The 19,585-nt window shown below is 40.4% G+C and overlaps 2 protein-coding genes across 3 annotated transcripts; both read left to right on the forward strand.

Moving 5' to 3' along the window:
• The first annotated feature begins 692 nt into the window (after nt 1-692).
• On the forward strand, nt 693-9,875 carry LOC130823171 (histidine kinase 1). Of its 2 annotated transcripts, none has more exons than XM_057687798.1 (14): nt 693-909; nt 3,934-4,190; nt 4,292-4,537; nt 4,865-5,659; nt 5,818-6,065; nt 6,145-6,304; nt 6,510-6,636; nt 6,747-6,836; nt 7,303-7,497; nt 7,593-7,662; nt 7,806-7,848; nt 8,026-8,166; nt 8,272-9,342; nt 9,419-9,875. In XM_057687798.1, the coding sequence occupies exons 2-14, from the start codon at nt 3,954-3,956 to the stop codon at nt 9,632-9,634; spliced, it is 3,639 nt and encodes a 1,212-aa protein (XP_057543781.1). In that variant the 5' UTR covers nt 693-909; nt 3,934-3,953; the 3' UTR covers nt 9,635-9,875. The 2 variants fall into 2 exon arrangements, with proteins under 2 accessions (XP_057543781.1, XP_057543783.1); XM_057687800.1 differs by lacking the exon at nt 693-909 and adding an exon at nt 3,071-3,288.
• A 931-nt stretch (nt 9,876-10,806) lies between these two features.
• On the forward strand, nt 10,807-16,331 carry LOC130823259 (uncharacterized). The gene is made up of 8 exons (XM_057687885.1): nt 10,807-10,833; nt 11,302-11,354; nt 11,447-11,540; nt 11,788-12,058; nt 13,158-13,940; nt 14,014-14,135; nt 14,204-14,746; nt 14,819-16,331. The coding sequence occupies exons 1-8, from the start codon at nt 10,807-10,809 to the stop codon at nt 15,809-15,811; spliced, it is 2,886 nt and encodes a 961-aa protein (XP_057543868.1). The 3' UTR covers nt 15,812-16,331.
• The last annotated feature ends 3,254 nt before the right edge of the window (nt 16,332-19,585 follow it).

Here is a 19,585-nt window from a genome sequence, read left to right on the forward strand (position 1 = left end):
TTCCTAACTCAGTTTTCTCTAAAAGGATTTTTACTCATTTTGCCCCAAAACTTCCTATTAAAAGTTAGTTTACAAATAATCTATGTTTATATATGATTTTAAGGCTGTCTTAACTTCGTATAAAGTTGAAAACAGTAATAGAGGGATCCAAGCAAAATACGGTTTTGGTCACAATTGCGTAACGGCTTTTGTGTTCAATGCGTATGGTTTTGGCTTTCGGGGTCGTCTCCACCTATATATTTGTCGCAGTCAGCTAAAAAACTTTACAATACGGTTGTGATACGGTGGTGCAGGCAATATGGATTCGATCAGAATATATTAATACATTAATGATCACGCCTCTTCAACTATGGTTTACCAGGTAACTGACTAGAATTTTCTGTCTTCATATATCTAATATGAATTAGTAATTGGTATATCATACATGAAACTTCTAACTGTTTCATTTATCTCACTGCTCACATTCACATAAGCTGAATTTAATGTTTTTATGGAAGCTCCTTTTTTCTGCCACTTCTGTTAAGTTACATATTCTGGAGACAGGACAGTCTGGGAATGAGACTCATAATCAAGCACCTAAGCTCTTGTATATTAAATGCCACCCAGCAACATGAAGCATGGGATAACTGATAAGATCAGATCACTTTAATTTATATGATGTTGCTGTTTTATTGCTATTTATATATGGATCCCAATTTGGAGCTTTATAATGTGGAAAATGTTTGGTCGAAATTAAGATTTTTGATCCTGTACTGTTGCACAGCTCAGATCAATTCTTGAAGTTGATTGGACGGCTGTAATTCTCTGCTCTATTCTGCTCCTGTGTGCTGTGTGGAAATCTACTGGGCACCTACTTTTCTTTTGCAGATTATTGGTTTAAGAAATGACCATCTTTTAAAGGCAATTAAGGTACTTCCTTGATACTTATTATTAATAAAGAAAAGTAATGGTCTTCAGTCTTTGTAGTGGCTCACTTACGTCATTTGTCAATGGACTTGATGCTTACTCTTTGTCATTTTAAAATTTGCAGAAAATTAAGTTAGTTCTTTAAAAATAAAATATAGCAAATTTAAATGAAAAGAATGAGTAATAATTTATTATCCATTTCAAGTTATGTATTTATTTTTTTATTCTTTTGAATTTGTTAATGATAATATCATTGGGATAAAAGTCACTGTTAATATATTATAGAAGTACATTTAAATGATACTCATATAATTTGGACTAGCTAGGTTATTTTATTACTTGCATGCTGATTCTGTCTCTGCACCACTAGTTATCTGCACCTTTAGTCTCTTAGTCTCTCTCTCTCTGAACCATCAAGTAGAAAACCTTTTCTATATTCATAGTGCAGAACCAGATTATCACTTATAACATGCCCTTGCAATTAATTAATTACAGGGTATTTAAGTGACCTTTAACTGTAAATAGTAATTACCAGTTTACCAGCTTAATTGTTTACCAAAATACCAACTTTTTCTTCCTGACACTTTCTCTCTCTCTCTCTCTCTCTCTCTCTCTCACTCACCTTGTCATCCATTATTTAAAAAGTAACTCATTAGAAAGATTTTTTAAAATGTACCCTTCTTATCTTCTGTCCAACGCTCCATGTAAGCGGAATTTACATTTGAATATCTTACCTTAATTTAGCTATTTTCGGAATAATAATGCGAAAGCTTAATCCCAATTTATGGGATGACTACATAAATCAAAACAAATCAAATGTGAGAAATCATCTGCAAAGAAGACTTTTGAGAATGAATACTTTTTCACTGTATTCTAAAACAGTATATTTGACTATTAATTCAATTGCAAAGAGTATTACGTGTGACAATATCTTGTTTTTGGTTGTGTAGCTGGCTCTTTGTTTAAGTGAGCAATTAGGGCTTGTAATCTTGATTAGAAATGTTCAATAATTATATTGATTTACTTAAAAGGAGTATTGAATGAGTTGCTAAAGTTGAGTATCAGACTTGTTTCAGTTAGAGCAAATATCACTTTCTTCGGATAAGAGTTTGGGTTCAATTCTCACCTAGTCCTCCCCTTCTCTCGTTCTACATTGATATAAAAAAAAAAGAGTTGCTAAAGTTGACAAATATAGTGGAAGCAGCTGGTTCTTTAGAATATATGGTTTTGGAGTTCTTTCTTTGGAAGATAATGTTAATAGTAGGATATATTCTTTATTATTGGGGTTAATTCTCAAATGATATGGTAATAACGCTGGAATATTGTGGAGATCTATTGGAATCCCATTCTCGAAGGTTCCATTTTCCTAATAGCAGTATTTGTTGAATTCAGTCAATTTTGATGGTTTATTGAGGTGTAGTCATTTCGTGGAGTTTTAGTTGGGTATTGTGAATTGTGATGTTGTTCACTGCATTTGTCCATTTCATAGATAATGATACATGACATATAAGGGCTAATAGTAAAACATTAATATGCCTTGGCTTGTCTATTTTCATAAGCCGTCCCACTTGTCATATTATTAAAAAACACCAAGGATGTCATCTGCTGCTATCCTACCCCTCTGTTCTTTGATAAGATGTCTTTTTGTGAATTGACAAGGAGGGCTTTTGGCCTTGTACCTAAATTTTACTTCCTATGTTCGGTACTAATTACAACAAATACAATTGGGGTATTTTTTAAAGGTCGGTAAAAAATACTTTATGGAGAGTTAGGAGAAATGTGTGGACGAGATGAAAAGATAAGTCAAGTGTGAGGGTGAGTTAAAGATAGAGTGTGGGTTATAGCCAAAACTAAAACCAGGGCCGACCCTGAGATTTGAGAGGCCCCGGGCGAAACATTAGTTATGAACCCATAATTACTAAATATACTATTATAGACCCCTAACAATTAAATGTTAAAGTATCGTTTTTCTAATTTTTAGATAGGCCCAGAGCACAAGCCGTGTTACCCCCTTGTAGGGTGGCCCTGACTAAAACTATAGCAAATTTTATGAGACAGAGTAAAAAGGAAAATGTTTAAATTTTATGGGACAAAGGGAGTATTTGTGTAGCTTTACCAAAACTTCTATTTTATTTTAAGGCATCAAGATTAAAGCACGTCCATTAGTTAGCATTAGCATGGTACTCCCCTTTACAGCAAATAAGAGAAAGTGGGCACCCTAGGATTTAATTAGTCTAACTAACCGATGCACAGTATCTACCATTTCCTAAATCTCCAAAATATCCCTTATTATGTTAATACGGATCAACCAGAAACAACTTCTATGCTATTACAACTAAAAGGGTGTAATTGCGTGTATATGATACTCTTAACTCCGTTTAGGTGAGTTTCACTTAATGTCATTAGGGTAAGAATATGTATGTTATATATAAGAAGACTGAAAAAGAAAATGCCTTATCAGTTATCATATCGTTTCTGTATGGCTGTATACAACTCAAGATCATTTAGATTTTTCATACTTTGATATTTTAGCTTTAAGAAAGAGAATATATTGACATGTGTTTCACTTTTTAGTTTGTTCTGAAATGTGAAACCAGTCTTTATCAGGAGGTTGGGTATCTTCAATAGCACTAAGCCTAATAACCACTAGTTTTTTTAAATTCATTTACATGTACTTTTTTGCCTCTTTCATATTCAAATTATGTAAGCCAATTAATTTTTTTTAATGAAGTTATAAGAAAGGAATTTTTTTTCTTATGGCAATTAGTACTCACAGTGAAGTGCAATGGCCTTATTTTATTAGAGGGAAATCTTGATTGGCAGGTTATGATATTGGATGAGGAGTATGACAGTCACCTGCAGTCACACTCTCCACTTAAGGAGCAATAACAGATGTCGGTTCCTTGTAGAAATAGGATAAGAAATTATAAAAACAAAAATAGCAGTAACACAAGAACCTAACAGTTTTGTCCACTCTTCAGAGTTTCATTGAGTGTTTTTACAGTGGTGTTAGTGTATTGATTGCAGCATACAAGAAGTTAGAATCAATGGCAGATAATTCAAATAAAACCTCATCAGAATCATCATCACCAAGAACACCAATGGGATCTCCACAAAGTAAGTTATTACACAAATTCTTTTGTTTTAGTACCTGTTGCAGAAGTAACCCAACTTTAAGAGTTAGAAGACGACTTCGTGGGGATGTTGAGGAAGAGTTTCAATATGCAAGCTCTGATTGTCTGTCATCGTACTATAGTGTCTTTGTTGTCCGCCTTGCTATAATGGTATGCCACAACTTACCATTGTGTTCTTTTCCTATGAAGTTGTCATGTTTTAATAAAGTTCAGTCATGATTGCTTCTTTTCTTGTTTTTGGCCTCTTTCAGGCTCTTCTGGCAATTTTGATAGGGATGCTAACTATACTGACATGGCACTTTACGCGTGTCTACACTACCAAATCCTTGGATAGTCTCGCATTTGGACTCCGCTTTGAGCTTCTTCAACGTCCTTTGCTACGAATGTGGAATATTGTGAACTCCACGGTTGAAGTAACAACAGCTCAGGTCAATCTATCAGAGTATATCATCAAAAAGTACAGCAGCTTGCCACAAACTCAAGAAAATCAAGTTGAGGTTGAGTGTCAAATCATTATAATTGTCTTTATTGCTTCTCCTTGATTTTATAGTTTACACTAAGAGCTTGTTCGGCATATATTTTCTCTTTATTTTTCTAAACAAGTTATATTCCAACAGCTACCATAATTGGTATTTTACCGAACAATTGTAATTTACACCGCTAATTAAATAATTAAATATCGAACAACTACAATTGTAAAACTACAACTACCTGCATCTAACCGCTACTTAAATGGCTAATAACCACCATGTGCCGAACAAGCCCTAAATTCAGTACTTTCGTATTGCTTACACTAGAAAATGTTATATATTTGTTACCTGCAGTTATATCAAACGATGAAGGATGTAATGTGGGCATTATTTGCGAGTCATAAAGCTCTAAATTCAATGACAATAAACTACAGAAATGGGTTTGTCCAGGGTTTCCATAGAGATCATAGGAGTAATAACACTTTCTACATTTACTCTGATCTTGCAAATTATTCAATCAGTGCAACTGCGTATGAAGTTAGCAAGGTATCTTCTCATCAGAGGTGGAATGATCAATCAATACAAGGCAACCTTTCTGCTAAATGGTACCGTGAGCCACTTGATCCTGTCAGTGGTGTAAAGATTGGAAAGCAAAATCTGATTCCTCCCGATGATTTGATAAATATTGCTGGTCCTTCACAAGTGCCTGATGGAGTTGCTTCATGGCATGTATCAGTGAGCAAGCATTCAAATTCACCTTTGCTTTCTGCTGCACTGCCTGTGTGGAACCCTTCCAATGAGAGTATAGTTGCTGTTGTGGGTGCTACGACTGCGTTGTATAGTGTCGGACAGTTGATGAAGGAGCTGGTGGAAGTACATAGTGGTCATATATACCTTACATCTCAAGAGGGTTTTTTGCTTGCCACTTCCACTAATGCCCCTCTCTTGAAGAATACCACAGAAGGCCCTAAGCTTGTTATGGCTGTCGATTCAGATGATGATATCATTCAGCAGGGTGCTCAATGGCTGAAGAGAGAGTACTCTAACAAATTTCCTCCGACTTATGGAGTTCATGTAGAGAATATTAAGCTTGGTGGCAAGAAATATTACATTGACTCATTTTTCCTAAATTTGAAACGGCTTCCAATGGTAAGTTCTAGGTAAAGAAATATCCTTCAATTCAAAAAAACTGGATTGTCCTTTACACTTATTCAAATTTATTTTCCTGGAATCGTTTTTATGGTGAAGAGGATAAAGCTGATATTGATGATTGTAATATGATTTATTGCAACATATTTTGTACGCAGGTGGGTGTCATCCTAATCCCCAGGGAATATATAATGGGGAAGGTGGATCACCGAGCTTTTAAAACATTGGTGATACTTATATGCGCTTCGGTCTGCATCCTAATAACTGGATGTATTTGCATATTGATATTGACTAATGGAGTATCAAAGGAAATGAAACTTAGAGCGGAACTGATTAATCAACTTGATGCTAGGAGACGAGCAGAAGCATCAAGCAACTATAAAAGCCAGTTTCTAGCAAACATGAGGCAAGTATTACCAATTAATAGATCTTTGTAAGTTTTTGAGACGATTGGGGTTTGTAATTTAATTTATGGTTATAAACAGCCATGAGCTGAGAACACCTATGGCAGCAGTGATTGGGTTGCTGGATATTCTAATATGTGATGATTGTCTCACAAATGAACAATATGCAACTGTTACTCAGATTCGGAAATGTTCAAATGCACTTCTCCGTCTTCTTAACAACATTTTGGACCTCAGCAAGGTAAACTTGCTCTCGTGCTGATCGCACATATGCTACTATGTTGCTATTCATAGTAAACTAGACAAATTTTCTTTTGTCTTGTTCATTTACATAGAATCTTTAGAAACCAAGCTTTCCTAAATGTCTTATAAAATATGAAATTTTTGAAGTTTGTATAAGGTATGATTATGATTTATGAGTGAATTAATTACCCTTTTATGTGAAGGTTGAAGCCGGGAAACTGGTGCTAGAAGAAGCAGAATTCGATTTGGGGCGTGAACTCGAAGGACTTATTGACATGTTTTCTGTTCAGTGCATCAACCACCATGTAGAAACTCTTTTAGATCTCCCAGGTACAAAATAATGAAAAATCAACTCTCCGAATCACAATTCTAGGAATCAAAGGGCAACGCTGCTTATACAGTTCTTCCCAATGTTACTTGAACGAACTGTTATTTTGCAGATGACATGCCTAAATTCCTCAGAGGAGATTCAGCTCGAGTGGTTCAGATATTTGCAAATCTTATTAGCAATTCTATTAAGTTCACAACAAGTAAGTGCAAGCACGCTCTTTAAATCACCAAATCTTTTATTTCACGATTGTTTGGATGTCTCATTTTCTGTTTGCTGATTCCATGTTTTCTTACATGAATCTAAAGGGAACTAATTGGAGAAAAGAAAAACATGTCATTTCCCAATGTCATATGGCTCCTGCCGAGCCGGGGTTTGAAATATCTGAAAACAAAAGACATTGTTTTATACTCCTTTGAATAGGCATGGTACATTGGTGTTTAGGACATGTTTGACAAGAATATTTTGAATACTCGCTGAAACAAAATTTTCCTTTAGAAGGGATTCCTATGTTCTTTGCAATACCTACTGTGAATGTCGTGTGTAGGACTCCAGTCAAAATTCCTTTAGAAGGGACACTTACAAGAATAAGGAGTTCAATGGATATTTGGATAGACAAGGAATTAAGCCTACTCTAAACTTTTCATGTGGTCTTTTTGTTCTTGCAGCTGGTTATGTAATCTTAAGAGGATGGTGCGAAAGATCTGATAATTGTAGCAACATTGGACCGCTTCCTATCACTTTGGAGTCAGATTTGTGTCCGATTGCGAAGTCAAAGCAACAAGGAGGACCTTTCATGAAGAAAACTGGCAAAAAAGAAAACAAAGTGAAACTTTGGTTTGAAGTTGATGACACCGGCTGTGGTATGAACCCAATGATCTTCTTGAGAGTAGAGCTTTCAAGTTTAACTATATATGAATTCTTTTCTTATAACCAATATTAATTCTCCTTTGAATAGGTATCAATCCTAGTAAATGGGAGTCTGTATTTGAAAGCTTTGAGCAAGCTGACCCATCAACTACGAGAAGGTGAGCTTTAACCTTGATCTTCCTGATTCCTAAAGTCCTGAACTTGTGTTATCGGCAAGGTGCAATGTATACGAATTGTCACAATCTGTATGTTGAATTGTTGGAAGTTTCTTACATTGAATTTTGTTTTTTTCTCAATTTAGGCATGGCGGCACTGGTTTGGGCCTCTGCATAGTACGAACCTTGGTGAGTGCGCACATTCATAAATCTGCGCTGCTTTTGGACAATAATCCTTGAATACTGTGATTTTTTTAGGACACTAATAACTCAATATATGTGTTGTGCTATCAGCAATCAAGATTACAATTGCAAATTCTATTATTTCGTTTTCAGCCAACTCTTTGTCTTGAATCTATATTGCAGGTCCGTAAGATGGGAGGCGACATCAAGATAGTTGAGAAAAATGGGCTTGGAACATTGATGCAGCTGTGTTTGGTTCTTGGCACTTCCTCAGACAAAACAGCACAGCACTGTGATGTAGAACTTGCTAACCATAGCCTAATGGTCAGTAATCCCGGAGCTTTAAATAGTGTTTTCAAGTACTCCTAATGCATCGTATGCTAAAATATCTCGTTTTTGATTGGAAAATGGAAATATTCTTTAATCTAGGTACTACTTGCACTAAGTGGGAGTACAGGAAGATTAATTATGTCTCGGTGGCTGGAGGGGAAGGGGGTTTCAACTTTACAGGCCTCTGACTGGAATGAACTGACACAAATGCTTAGAAAAGTTTTCAAAGGCAAAGGTCCACCTGATGACAATTTTATCGACATACAAACCCAGATTGAACTTTTCACTGCAAAGGATATCAAAAATTCACAGTTCATCATAGTTGTTGATATTGGTTTGCTTGACTTAAGTACCAATTTATGGAAAGAACAGCTCAACTGTCTTAATAGATATGCCGATGAAGCAAAATTTGCGTGGATACTAAACCATGACACATCTAGTTCTATCAAGAAAGAGCTTCGAAGAAAGGGGCATTTTTTGATGGTTAACAGACCATTATACAAATCAAAAATGATTCAGATTTTGGAAGCATTCATAAAGCAAAGGGGTCACGAGTTACAAGAACAATATGAAAGCACTTCCCTTTCAACAACTACGGTAGAAGGGGAAATGCATGAATGTCTGGAGGTTGATCCGATTCATTATGATGCCTCTAGCTCTGAAGATTCTGATAAAGGATATATTGGATGTTCGAGTTCTGGAAGTACAGGTCAGAATGAACCTAAGAAAAGGGAGAGAACTAAAAAACCAACATTGGTACAACTCTCAGCAGCTAACAATTACCTGCTCGAGTTTGATGGTGACGACTTTCCAGAAAGTAACCAGCATGACAATCAGAAAGAGAGTGAAGACACTAAAAAAGACAGTACGGAAGAAAGGAAAGATGTTCATTTTGCAAAAAGTACAGAACAGAAATCTTTAGAAGGCATCAAGATTCTACTTGCAGAAGATACACCTGTTCTTCAGAGGGTAGCAACGATTATGCTTGAAAAAGTCGGAGCTAGAGTGATGGCCGTAGGAGATGGCTTACAGGCAGTGAACACTCTCAAAAACTCTATGAATGCGGAAGGTGGCTGTGCCACATCCCCGTTACTAGATGGAAACACAAGTAAAGCGCAAACCCCAAACCGTAACTTTCCTCCATTTGATCTGATTCTAATGGATTGTCAGGTAATACACTTTTGTATACACTACTCTATAGAGTACCTACTATATTGCTGACATACGATGTCATGTTACTGTCCAGATGCCGAAAATGGATGGGTATGAAGCTACGAAAGAGATAAGAAGATTGGAATCAGGAACGGGTACTCACATTCCCATAGTTGCGCTGACAGCCCATGCAATGTCATCTGATGAGGCCAAATGCTTGGAGGTGGGCATGGATGCGTATTTAACAAAGCCAATCGACTACAAGCTGATGGTATCAACCATTCTTTCACTAACCAGTAAAGTTTCCTGAGCGTTTTTGTAATCGACTAACCTGTAAAGTTCCTACACGCTGACGCTTAAAAATCTTGCTACCTTATATTATAGCTAGCACAGGTTCATACTAATAATGAAAGTAGAGTCACTAGAGTGTGATCTAAGTTGCATGTTTCGTAGATAGATAAGGCCTTAAGGGTGTACATCATGGCATTTTGTAAGAACTGAAGTGTACTAGTTCATTTGACTTGTATATATTGGCAATCTGATCTTTTCAATACCTCGGAGTAATAGTTAATGAAAATTTTATAGGTATATATTATTGCTAACTCCTAATATTTTCCTCTTATTTTCGAATCTTATTTGTACTAATATTAATATAAAAACATGATTACTATGTGAATGTTATTGGAGGTCATGATAAGCAAATGGAGATAAAATGTTATTGAAGATCATGATAAGCAAATGGTGATAAGACAAAGATTAGGGGAGATTAAATCTATAATCTAACTATTACTAAAATAAAACACTGTTGATGTCTTAAATTTTTAAAATTACTTACATGTTTATTTTTCAATAAAAATTTTCTCTTTAAAACTCAATAATGATGTTATTGCTATTATGACTAATATAAATCAATCACATTTGTTTGAATTATGGAAATGTTTCGGTGATGAAACGAGGAAGTGGGATACACTTGAAATACCTGGAGATAAGTAGAAGTGTGATCAAGAGAAGCGACTTATGAGAGGAGGTGACCTGAATTCCTGCAACATAACACGTTAGCCTTGTCCGGGGGGTGGTCTCCCGGAAAACCCCTCCGACGCTCAAGTCAGAACGTAAATCGGAAATTAATGAATGACAGATTGTAGAATGAATGCAAGAAGGAAGGTCGGGATTGAGATTGCTTGTGCTAGTGCTAGTGGTTGGGAAGGCTTGAGGAAGTAGTGTAAGCAAGGATACTAGGAAAGCTGTTTTAGATGTCTCCTCCCCTCTGATGGTTGTCCCTATTTATAATGTTGAAGGAGGAAGTTACTTCAGAGAGGAAAGGTGGAAGATCATGGGAGTAGTGGGAGTAATGGGAGGTGGACTGGTCATGGGAAGAGTGGACAGTTATTCACCTTGAAACAAGGAGAGCCAAGCATGACTGAAGAGTGGAAGGTGGTGGGCAGTTATTCTCCTTAAAAGGAGGATGGCCAAAGAAGATAGATGACAGGGAAGTTAAGTATTCTGAAGGTAAAAATGTCATGAGCCTTCCAAGGAAGATGGGAAGTCCAGCAGAAAGCCCATTGACCAAAAGTCAAAGTCAATCCGGAAAGGTCAAGGGGTATTTTAGTAATATGATGCTAATTAATAAATAAATTAATTAATTAAAAAACAGTACCATGACATTTAGCCCCACGCATGAAGGGTGATGTGAGGGGAGAGCCATAACGACTAGAAACATCCTCCTTTATGCGGAAAAACAGGTGCCATGGCGAATCTCCTCAAGGATCTTAAAAATTGAGTTTGCAAGCTTTGAATCGACAGTCCTTGTGCTGAATTCCGAGTTGTAATGAAAAAGATATGACCTTTTAAGCTTGTCAGGTAAGAACATATTGAATACGGGTCAAACGGGCATATGAAGCCGCGGCTTGAAGTATGCCGCGGAGTAGCCCCAGACGCGTTATAATACAACGGCGAAATAGTGACTGTGGGATCTAGATTCTGCGACATCATGTCTCGACCCTTGCTTTCACTGATATCGCAGAAATCAGGTTCTCAACAAAACACCCAAGGAGGGTCCGACTTATCGACTATGTGGATTAAATCAACTGTCTGTTTTGAACTGATGCCGCGTAACGCCAAGGGTTTTTGCGAATCGGATTCCTAGTAATGACGCGGCATCGCATTCTTCTCAAGATATTTTTACCCCTATGGTTGAACTATGCCGCGAACTAATAGTTTGCGTCTTCACTCGTAAGTTCAGCACGAGAATCCCTCTTCAACACTTAGAATATTTTGAGAAAGAGAAGGACCCCCTGGGGGTCCGACTTATCGACCACACGGATATCTTTAAAAATGTTCAGTACTCGGTCAAAGCAGCCCCCTTTATTCTAGCATGATACGGAATGAGCCCCATAACTCGCATCTTCAATCCCACGGACACACATGAGAGGTTCTATACTTAGAATTTTTCACCTGGACTAGGGTCATTTGGGGGTCCGACTTATCGACCACACGGATAAATATGGGAATCAGCCACTTTACTTTTCACCCCTCCTCTTTTATGACGGGGAACCAGCTCGCAGACCCGTGTCTTCAATCATACAGAAATATGGGACTTCTCTCTACATTATGACTGGGTGCACCAAGGAGTCCGACTTATCGATCACACGGATTTCCTTCGCCCTTGAGATATTTTCATATTTCCTTCCATCACATTTTACCCGCCGTGTCCATAAGTCGGACGGAGGAATGGGTAATCTCTATACTTAAAATGATTTTCCTTTCTGGAGGTTCAGTTTAGGGTCCGACTTATCGACTCTCCGGACATATTCGAGTGCTAAAGGACTTGAATAATTATCTGCTCCCCCCTCCCTGGGGGTCTAACTTGTCGACCCACCGGTTGGATGGCTTTGACATTCAAACAAATTTATGACGTTCCTCTCTAATTGGGGGTCCGACTTTTCGACCTTCCGGCTATATTCAAGAGTTAACACTTAGAAAAATTTCGCAACATACCCTTTCAACCAGGGTCCGACTAATAGACTTCACGGTCATTACTAAACACTTAAGAAAAATCTGTCTTCCCCTTATTGGGAGTCCGACTTATCGACTTCCCAGTTTTCCTCCGGAATTCCACCCTTTCGTTCGAATGCTCAAGTCCCAAGTGAAGCATTTATTGCTGCTATAAATAGGGTAGTTGGAATAGTTCCATTTCACCTAATCTTCATTAACTCCCTCAAATCTTCAAATTGCAAGAAAGAGAAAGTAGAGAAACGCTCGGACAATCTTCATCCCTCCTTCAAACTTCTGACAAATCTTTCGAAGATCTTCAAGGTTTCTGACAGATCTTCATCAAGTTTCTGACAAATCTTCAAATTTCTTTAAGGTATTCAAACTTTTCCCAGATTTTTCGAATTTCTTCAAGTTATTCTTCAAACTGTTCTTGAATGTTAGCCTAGAACTTTGAATTTGTTTATGAATTTAGTCTCTATTCTTTACAAGTTTCGACTACTACTTTATTATTAACATGGATGTCGCGGCTACTCAAGAGACTATAGCTAACTCAGACACCAACCCTACTAACTTGCCGGAAACTCTTTTGATAGTACGTAGGCGTCTTAATAAAAAGGGGTTACCAATGAATGACTCGGATGAAAATAGTTCGGTGAGAATTACCCCCCATTATGAACCAATAAAAGATGGGGATGAGTCGTCTGTATCCCCTATATACCCTCCGGAGATTATAAAAACTGCTCCTTGGGAAGTGAGCGTTGCTTTCTTTCCAAATTACTTGCCGCGAATAAATCCTGACCTAGAAGGGTTATTGTATGTAGATATGGAAAACTTTGAAGGATCAGCCGAGTCTTCTGGAAGGGAGAGTGCAGCGCCAGTTCCTCCTCCATTCTACATTCCAAACGGCGGGCCCCTAAATTACTTCATTGATTTACAGACCAAAAGAGATCTAGACAACCGCCGGGAGGCCATCTCTAAAAAATGGGGTTTGAAGGATAATATAAACATTATTACCCCGGGGAATTATGACACCGTTAGGTTTCCTCCCCCACATTGTATAGCTGTATACTTTCCTTCTTTTGAATTAGGGCTCAGATTTCCTCTTCACCCGTTTTTTAGGGAGGTGTTAGAGTTTTTGAACATTTCAGTGCCCGAGTTATACCCAAACGCCTGGGGTTGTATGGTGGCCTTTTTGATCCTATGCAAAGTTTTGGCCGTGCCACCAACACTCACAGCTTTTAGATATATATTCAGAGCCCGCCTATGTAATTCGCAATCATACGGCTGTGGCTGGATTACTTTCACACACCGTCGAGGACTGAAGATAGTCCAAGACCTCCCCGATAACCAGAAGGGGTATAGGACGAAATTTGCATTTTTGTATAACTCAGAGGGATGGAACATCAAGACCTCTTTTGACATTAAACCCAACCTCGCGGGTTTTAATAATGGGATCCCGCAGTGTTCTTTTAGTGACGCGGTGATCATAGAGTACGCAAAGATGGACGTTCAATTGGGAAGGAAACCAATGAACGTCCAACTTAATTGGATACCTGGTCGCCCTGAGTTGGAGAACGAGAACCTCCTCTCGTCATTCGGCATCAGCTTGGCTATCGATCGGAGTAAGAATTGCCGGGTTTCTTCCTTTTCTTTCCTATGATATGTTTAACTGTTTCTAACTCGCGATCTTTACAGGGATAGCCAAGGAGAATCTTCGAGCAAAGAGTCCGGAGCTGATGAAGAAATTCAGCGTTCTAAGACTTGCTCAAGGGGCCATACAGCGACCCGAGGATAAGCCTCTTCCCCTTCCTCCGAAGGTATAACTTCACAAAATTCTTCGTTATGAAAGATTTCTGTTGATTCTTCCTAACTTTTTCTTTTGTAGGACTCGGCGACTGTAGAGAAGGGTCTGGAGGACGTGCCCTCAGAGCAAGAGGCTCTCCGACTTCTCGAAGAGAGAAAACAAATTCACATCCCCGATGAATCTGAGAGGGTGATTCCTCCACAGACAAGGGGGGTGAAAAAGAGTGGGAAGAAGAAGAGGAAGCGGGATTCTTCTTCCCGCAAGGAGAGCTCGGCCAAGAGGCCCTCTGTGGGTACGATCCCTACGGCCGTACCTCTCCGCATAGGTTCGGTTGAGGAGGAGGCGTCTCCCCCTTCGGACTCTCCACGGCCGGCTTCGAACAAGGGGAAAGAGAAGGTGGGGGAGTCTTCCGCGGCTCCCTCATCACAATTCGCTGAGGTTTATCGTCGTCGGGAAGTTTTCCCTTTTCGACACGAGACACCCTTTCCGGAGTTGGGGCATAAGGGCTTAGTTGTTCGTTTTAACAGGGCGACGTCCAACTTAATCAGCAAGGTGGACGTCGACCTACTAGAATCCATCCCCCCCCGTGACAGGGTGCGTCAGGCACAAGCTTCGGCGGCAGAGGTAATGACTTTTTTATGCTTAGTAGTGTCATTACTTGGTTTCCGGATTTCATTGGTTGCCGTTTCTTTGCAGGCGTTCATACGGTTGGCTTTTGAGCTCGACGCAAACCGTCAAAGTGCCGCGGACCAGGAAACCATTGCCGCCCTTACCTCCCGCTGTGAGGAGCTGAATGACGAATTATCAAAATTGCGGGAGGACTTGCCGGGCCTAAAAGAGAAACTGGCCAAGTGTTCTGAGCTGAAAGAGCGCTTGGTCAGGACCGAACAATGGCGGGAAAGGGCAAGGAAGCAGCTGGACCAGACCATCGAGAACTTAGATGCTGCTTCCACCTGGTCTGCGAGCCTCGGCCATGAAGTCGGCTTGCTGATGGATACCCATGCCAAGCTCGTTCATCAGAACCAGCAACTTATGCAGCAAGTATCGACTGATTCTGCCCACTTCAAGATGATCCTATCCGCGGCTAAGGTGTATAAATTGTGTTTAACCAGGAAGGCCCGGATGGCTCGAGATTGGCTTCTTTCGGATGAGCCGGAAGCGTCGAAGTTCCTTGGAGATCTGACGGCGGAGATGGTGAGAGCCGGAACCCTGATCAGTGACGAAAAGTATCGTTTGGCTGCCGCAGAGTTGGGCATGGATTTTACATCTCTTCAGCAAACTGCTGATCAGAAGGGAAGTGAAGTCTTGGACGGGGAGTCGGCGGTACTGGTCGACGCTGCTTGGGATGCGGATGAAAGGAGAGCCTGGTCCGAAAGGATGGATGCTGAGGCTGAGAGGGAGGCTCTATGCCTCGACTTGGATCAGCTGGCTCTCTCTTCTCCTCCGGCGTCAGATGTCCCGGAAAACTTGACGCTCTCCAACCTGGAGGTTTTGTGCCTTGATTTATCGAATCTTATTATTGACGAAGGTAGGAACCTCCAGGGCTTGTCCCGAGAGCTGTCCGAGATCGGGGTGGAGCCGTTTAACGTTGAAGATTATGTAAGCTTCACTCCCAGTCTTGAAGAGGGAAGGATCGAGCCTCCTCTGCCGCCGGATCAAGACGTCGAGGCTTTTTTGGAAGATGTATAATCTTGCAATTTTGTAATTTTGATTTTTGCAAACATTCAACTCTGTATTTTGAATATTTTGATGTATATATCCCTGATTATGGAGTTTATTCGTGGTATCCATGCTTTTATTCGTTGAGCCGTGGCTTCTCTCTTCTGAGGCTGCGGAATAATACTTAGAGGACGTGATTTTTCGATGTCACGCGCAGACGACATCAAGGAAATTTGTACTTAGAATATTTTCAGCCTTTAGACCCCAGTAAGGGGGTCCGACTTGTCGATGTCCCGGTTGCGGGTTACCTTAGTGGGAGACTTGGGATTTTCTTTTGAACTCAGGGACACCAAACTGGGGGTCCGACTTATCGATGTCCCGGTTGGGAAACATCATTTGGAATATTTTGAACTTTAGGGACCCCAAACTGGGGGTCCGACTTATCGATGTCCCGGTTGGGAAACATCATTGTAAAAACTTAGAATATTTTGAACTCTAGGGACCCCAAACTGGGGGTCCGACTTATCGATGTCCCGGTTGGGAAACATCATTGTGAAAAACTTAGAATATTTTGAACTCTAGGGACCCCAAACTGGGGGTCCGACTTATCGATGTCCCGGTTGGGAAACATCATTGTGAAAAACTTAGAATGTTTTTGAATTCTAGGGACCCCAAACTGGGGGTCCGACTTATCGATGTCCCGGTTGGGAAACATCATTGTGAAAAACTTAGAATGTTTTTGAATTCTAGGGACCCCAAACTGGGGGTCCGACTTATCGATGCTACGAACAGATGGTGAATGCTTCAAATGATTTTTGGTCTTGGAACCCTATTCTAAGGGTCCGAATTATAGATATCACAAGTTCGTTAGTGACTTAGAATAATTTGATAATGGGACCTCTCTCAAGGGGTCCGACTTATGGATATTACTGATTTAATAAGATTTGCAATAGATTTTTACCAAATAAATGCGAACATAGGAGCCGGATAATCTGAAAATGAAACTTCTGTTATAAAGGATTGATAAGAATACAAATGACGATGACAAAAGTGAATTCGAATGACAACGCAACTACGTTGCGGAATGAAGGTAGTCGCGGATTGATGCTGCTAACACTGATACTAGTAACTGATTGCCCCTTGCAAATTTTATTAAATGAAGAATTTCTTTAAGTGGTCTCCATTCCATGGACGGGGTAGTTTTTTCCCTTTCATGTCTTCTAGTTCGAAAGTTCCCGGTTTGATGATGCGGGTGACTTTAAAAGGGCCGTCCCAGTTGGCTCCTAACTTTCCTTTTTCCCCTATCTTTCCCGTAGCCTCGACTTTGCGGAGTACGAAGTCCCCAATTTGAATACGTCTGGTTTTGACATGACGGTTGAAGCTACGGATCATCTTTTGTTTTTGTGCTATTGATCTCAGCATTGCGTTTCCTCTTGTCTCTGGCAGCAGATCTAAGTTTGCTCTTTTTCCTTCCTCATTTTCGTCGTGTGAGTAATAGGTGACCCTTGTAGAGGGTACGCCTATTTCAACTGGGAGCACGGCTTCAGATCCGTATACTAAAGAGAAAGGTGTATGCCCCGTTGCGTCCTTGATGGTTGTTCGACTTGCCCATAAGACGCCTGGTAGTTCTTCATCCCAATTACCTTTGACCCCCTCTATCTTCTTCTTAATGCCATTCAGGATCTCTTTGTTTGCGGATTCTACTTGACCATTAGTTTGCGGCCTGGACACTGAACTGAATCTGATTTGGATGTTAAACTTGTTGCAGTACTCGATGGTGTTCTTGCTGACGAACCGCCTTCCATTATCTGTTATGATCACCCGGGGGATGCCGTACCTTGTGATGATATTCCTCCATATAAACTGACAGACTTGTTTGTCCGTGATTGAGCTAAGGGCTTCCACTTCTACATATTTTGTGAAATAATCAATGGCCACAATGATGAATTTGCGTTGCCCTTTTGCCGGAGGGAAGGGGCCAAGGAGGTCCATGCCCCATTTGTCGAAAGGCAGGACGGCTTGCATGGCGGTCAAGTAATTAGATGGCTTCCTTCCTATCTTTGAGTGGTACTGACATTCAGGACATCTTTTGATCAAATACTCCGCGTCTTCTCGGAGTGAGGGCCAATAATATCCACTTCTAAGGACTTTCCCAATGACAGTCCGTACTCCTTGGTGTATACCGCATCCACCTTCGTGTATTTCGCGGAGGATATAGTTTCCTTCTTCAGGGGATACGCATTTCAGGAGGGGGTGTGTATATGACTTCTTGTAGAGTGTTCCTTCGTGGAGTTCGAACCATCTGGCTTTCTTCCGGAGCATTTTGGCATGACATTCATCTTGGGGAAGCGTCTGACTCCGCAAATATTCGATGTATGGCTCCATCCATGTTTCTGATCTGTCGATGGTATCGACCATGAAGTTGATGCTGGGGTTAGGAAGCACTTCCCAGATTATGTCTCGAGCCGCGGATGTTTCTGCTGAGCTGGCAAGCTTTGCCAGGGAATCAGCTTGGGCGTTCTGGGATCTTGGAATGTGCTCCAACGTGAACTTGTCGAATTTTTGAACAAATTCCTTTACTTGCTGCAGGTACATTTTCATGCTGTCATCTTTAGCTTCGAACTCCCCGTTCACTTGTCCAACAATCAATTGGGAGTCAGAAAAGGCGGACAATTTTTTGGCTCCCGTTTCGTAGCAAATTCTCAGTCCCATCAATAATGCTTCATATTCGGCCTCGTTGTTGGATACTGCGAACTCGAACCTGACCGCTCTTTCCATACGGACCCCGGCGGAAGACACAATGAGGAGTCCAGCTCCACTTGCTGATTGGGTAGAGGACCCATCTACATACAACTTCCATTCCTGATTGGGTTCAGGATGATAGGGGAGAGTGCTTTCAGCAATGAAGTCAGCCAGAGCTTGGGCTCTGATTGCCGTTCGAGGCTCGTATTCGATGCCGAAATCCGCCAGCTGGTTTGCCCAATCTGTGACGCGGCTTGACTTGTTTTTCCCTTCCAGAATCTTTTTCAAAGGTTGATCAGTCCGGACGATGATCTGATGGGATTGAAAGTAGGGCTTCAATTTCCTGCTTGCCATGACGATTGCGAATATGACTTTTTCGACTTAACCGTAGTTTCCCTCCGAGCCACGGAATGCATGACTTATGTAGTATATAGGAAGCTGTTTCTTTTCTCTTTCCGCAACCAGTACTCCGGATAACGAATATTCGGAGACAGAGACATATAGGACTAGCTTCTCCCCTTTGATGGGCGAAACTAGTTTTGGCAAGGTGGACAGGTGCTCTTTAAGTTGGCGGAAGGACTCTTCTGCTTCTGCTGTCCACTCGAACTTCTGTTGTTTTATTGTTTTAAAGAAGGGTAAACATTTATCCGCGGACTTGGAAAGAAATCTTCCAAGAGCAGCCAGGCACCCCGTGAGCTTTTGTACTTCTTTTACTGAGGTGGGAGATCTCATGTTTTGTATAGCCCGGATTTTATCGGGATTTGCCTCAATGCCTCGCTCGTCTACCAGGAAGCCCAGGCACTTCCCTCCGGTAACTCCAAACACACACTTGTCAGGATTGAGTTTCATTTGGTGCTTTCGAAGGGTAAGGAACGTCTCTCGTAAGTCTGCGGCGTGCTGACTTGCTTGTTTGCTTTTTGTGATCATGTCATCAACATATACTTCTAAATTCCGTCCAATCTGAGATTGGAAGACCTTGTTGACCATCCTTTGATAGGTTGCCCCCGCGTTTTTTAATCCGAAGGGCATAACCTTGTAGCAATAGACTCCCATGCTGGTAAT

Source organism: Amaranthus tricolor, chromosome 9, assembly GCF_026212465.1.
Source record: "Amaranthus tricolor cultivar Red isolate AtriRed21 chromosome 9, ASM2621246v1, whole genome shotgun sequence".
Taxonomy (NCBI): domain Eukaryota; kingdom Viridiplantae; phylum Streptophyta; class Magnoliopsida; order Caryophyllales; family Amaranthaceae; genus Amaranthus; species Amaranthus tricolor.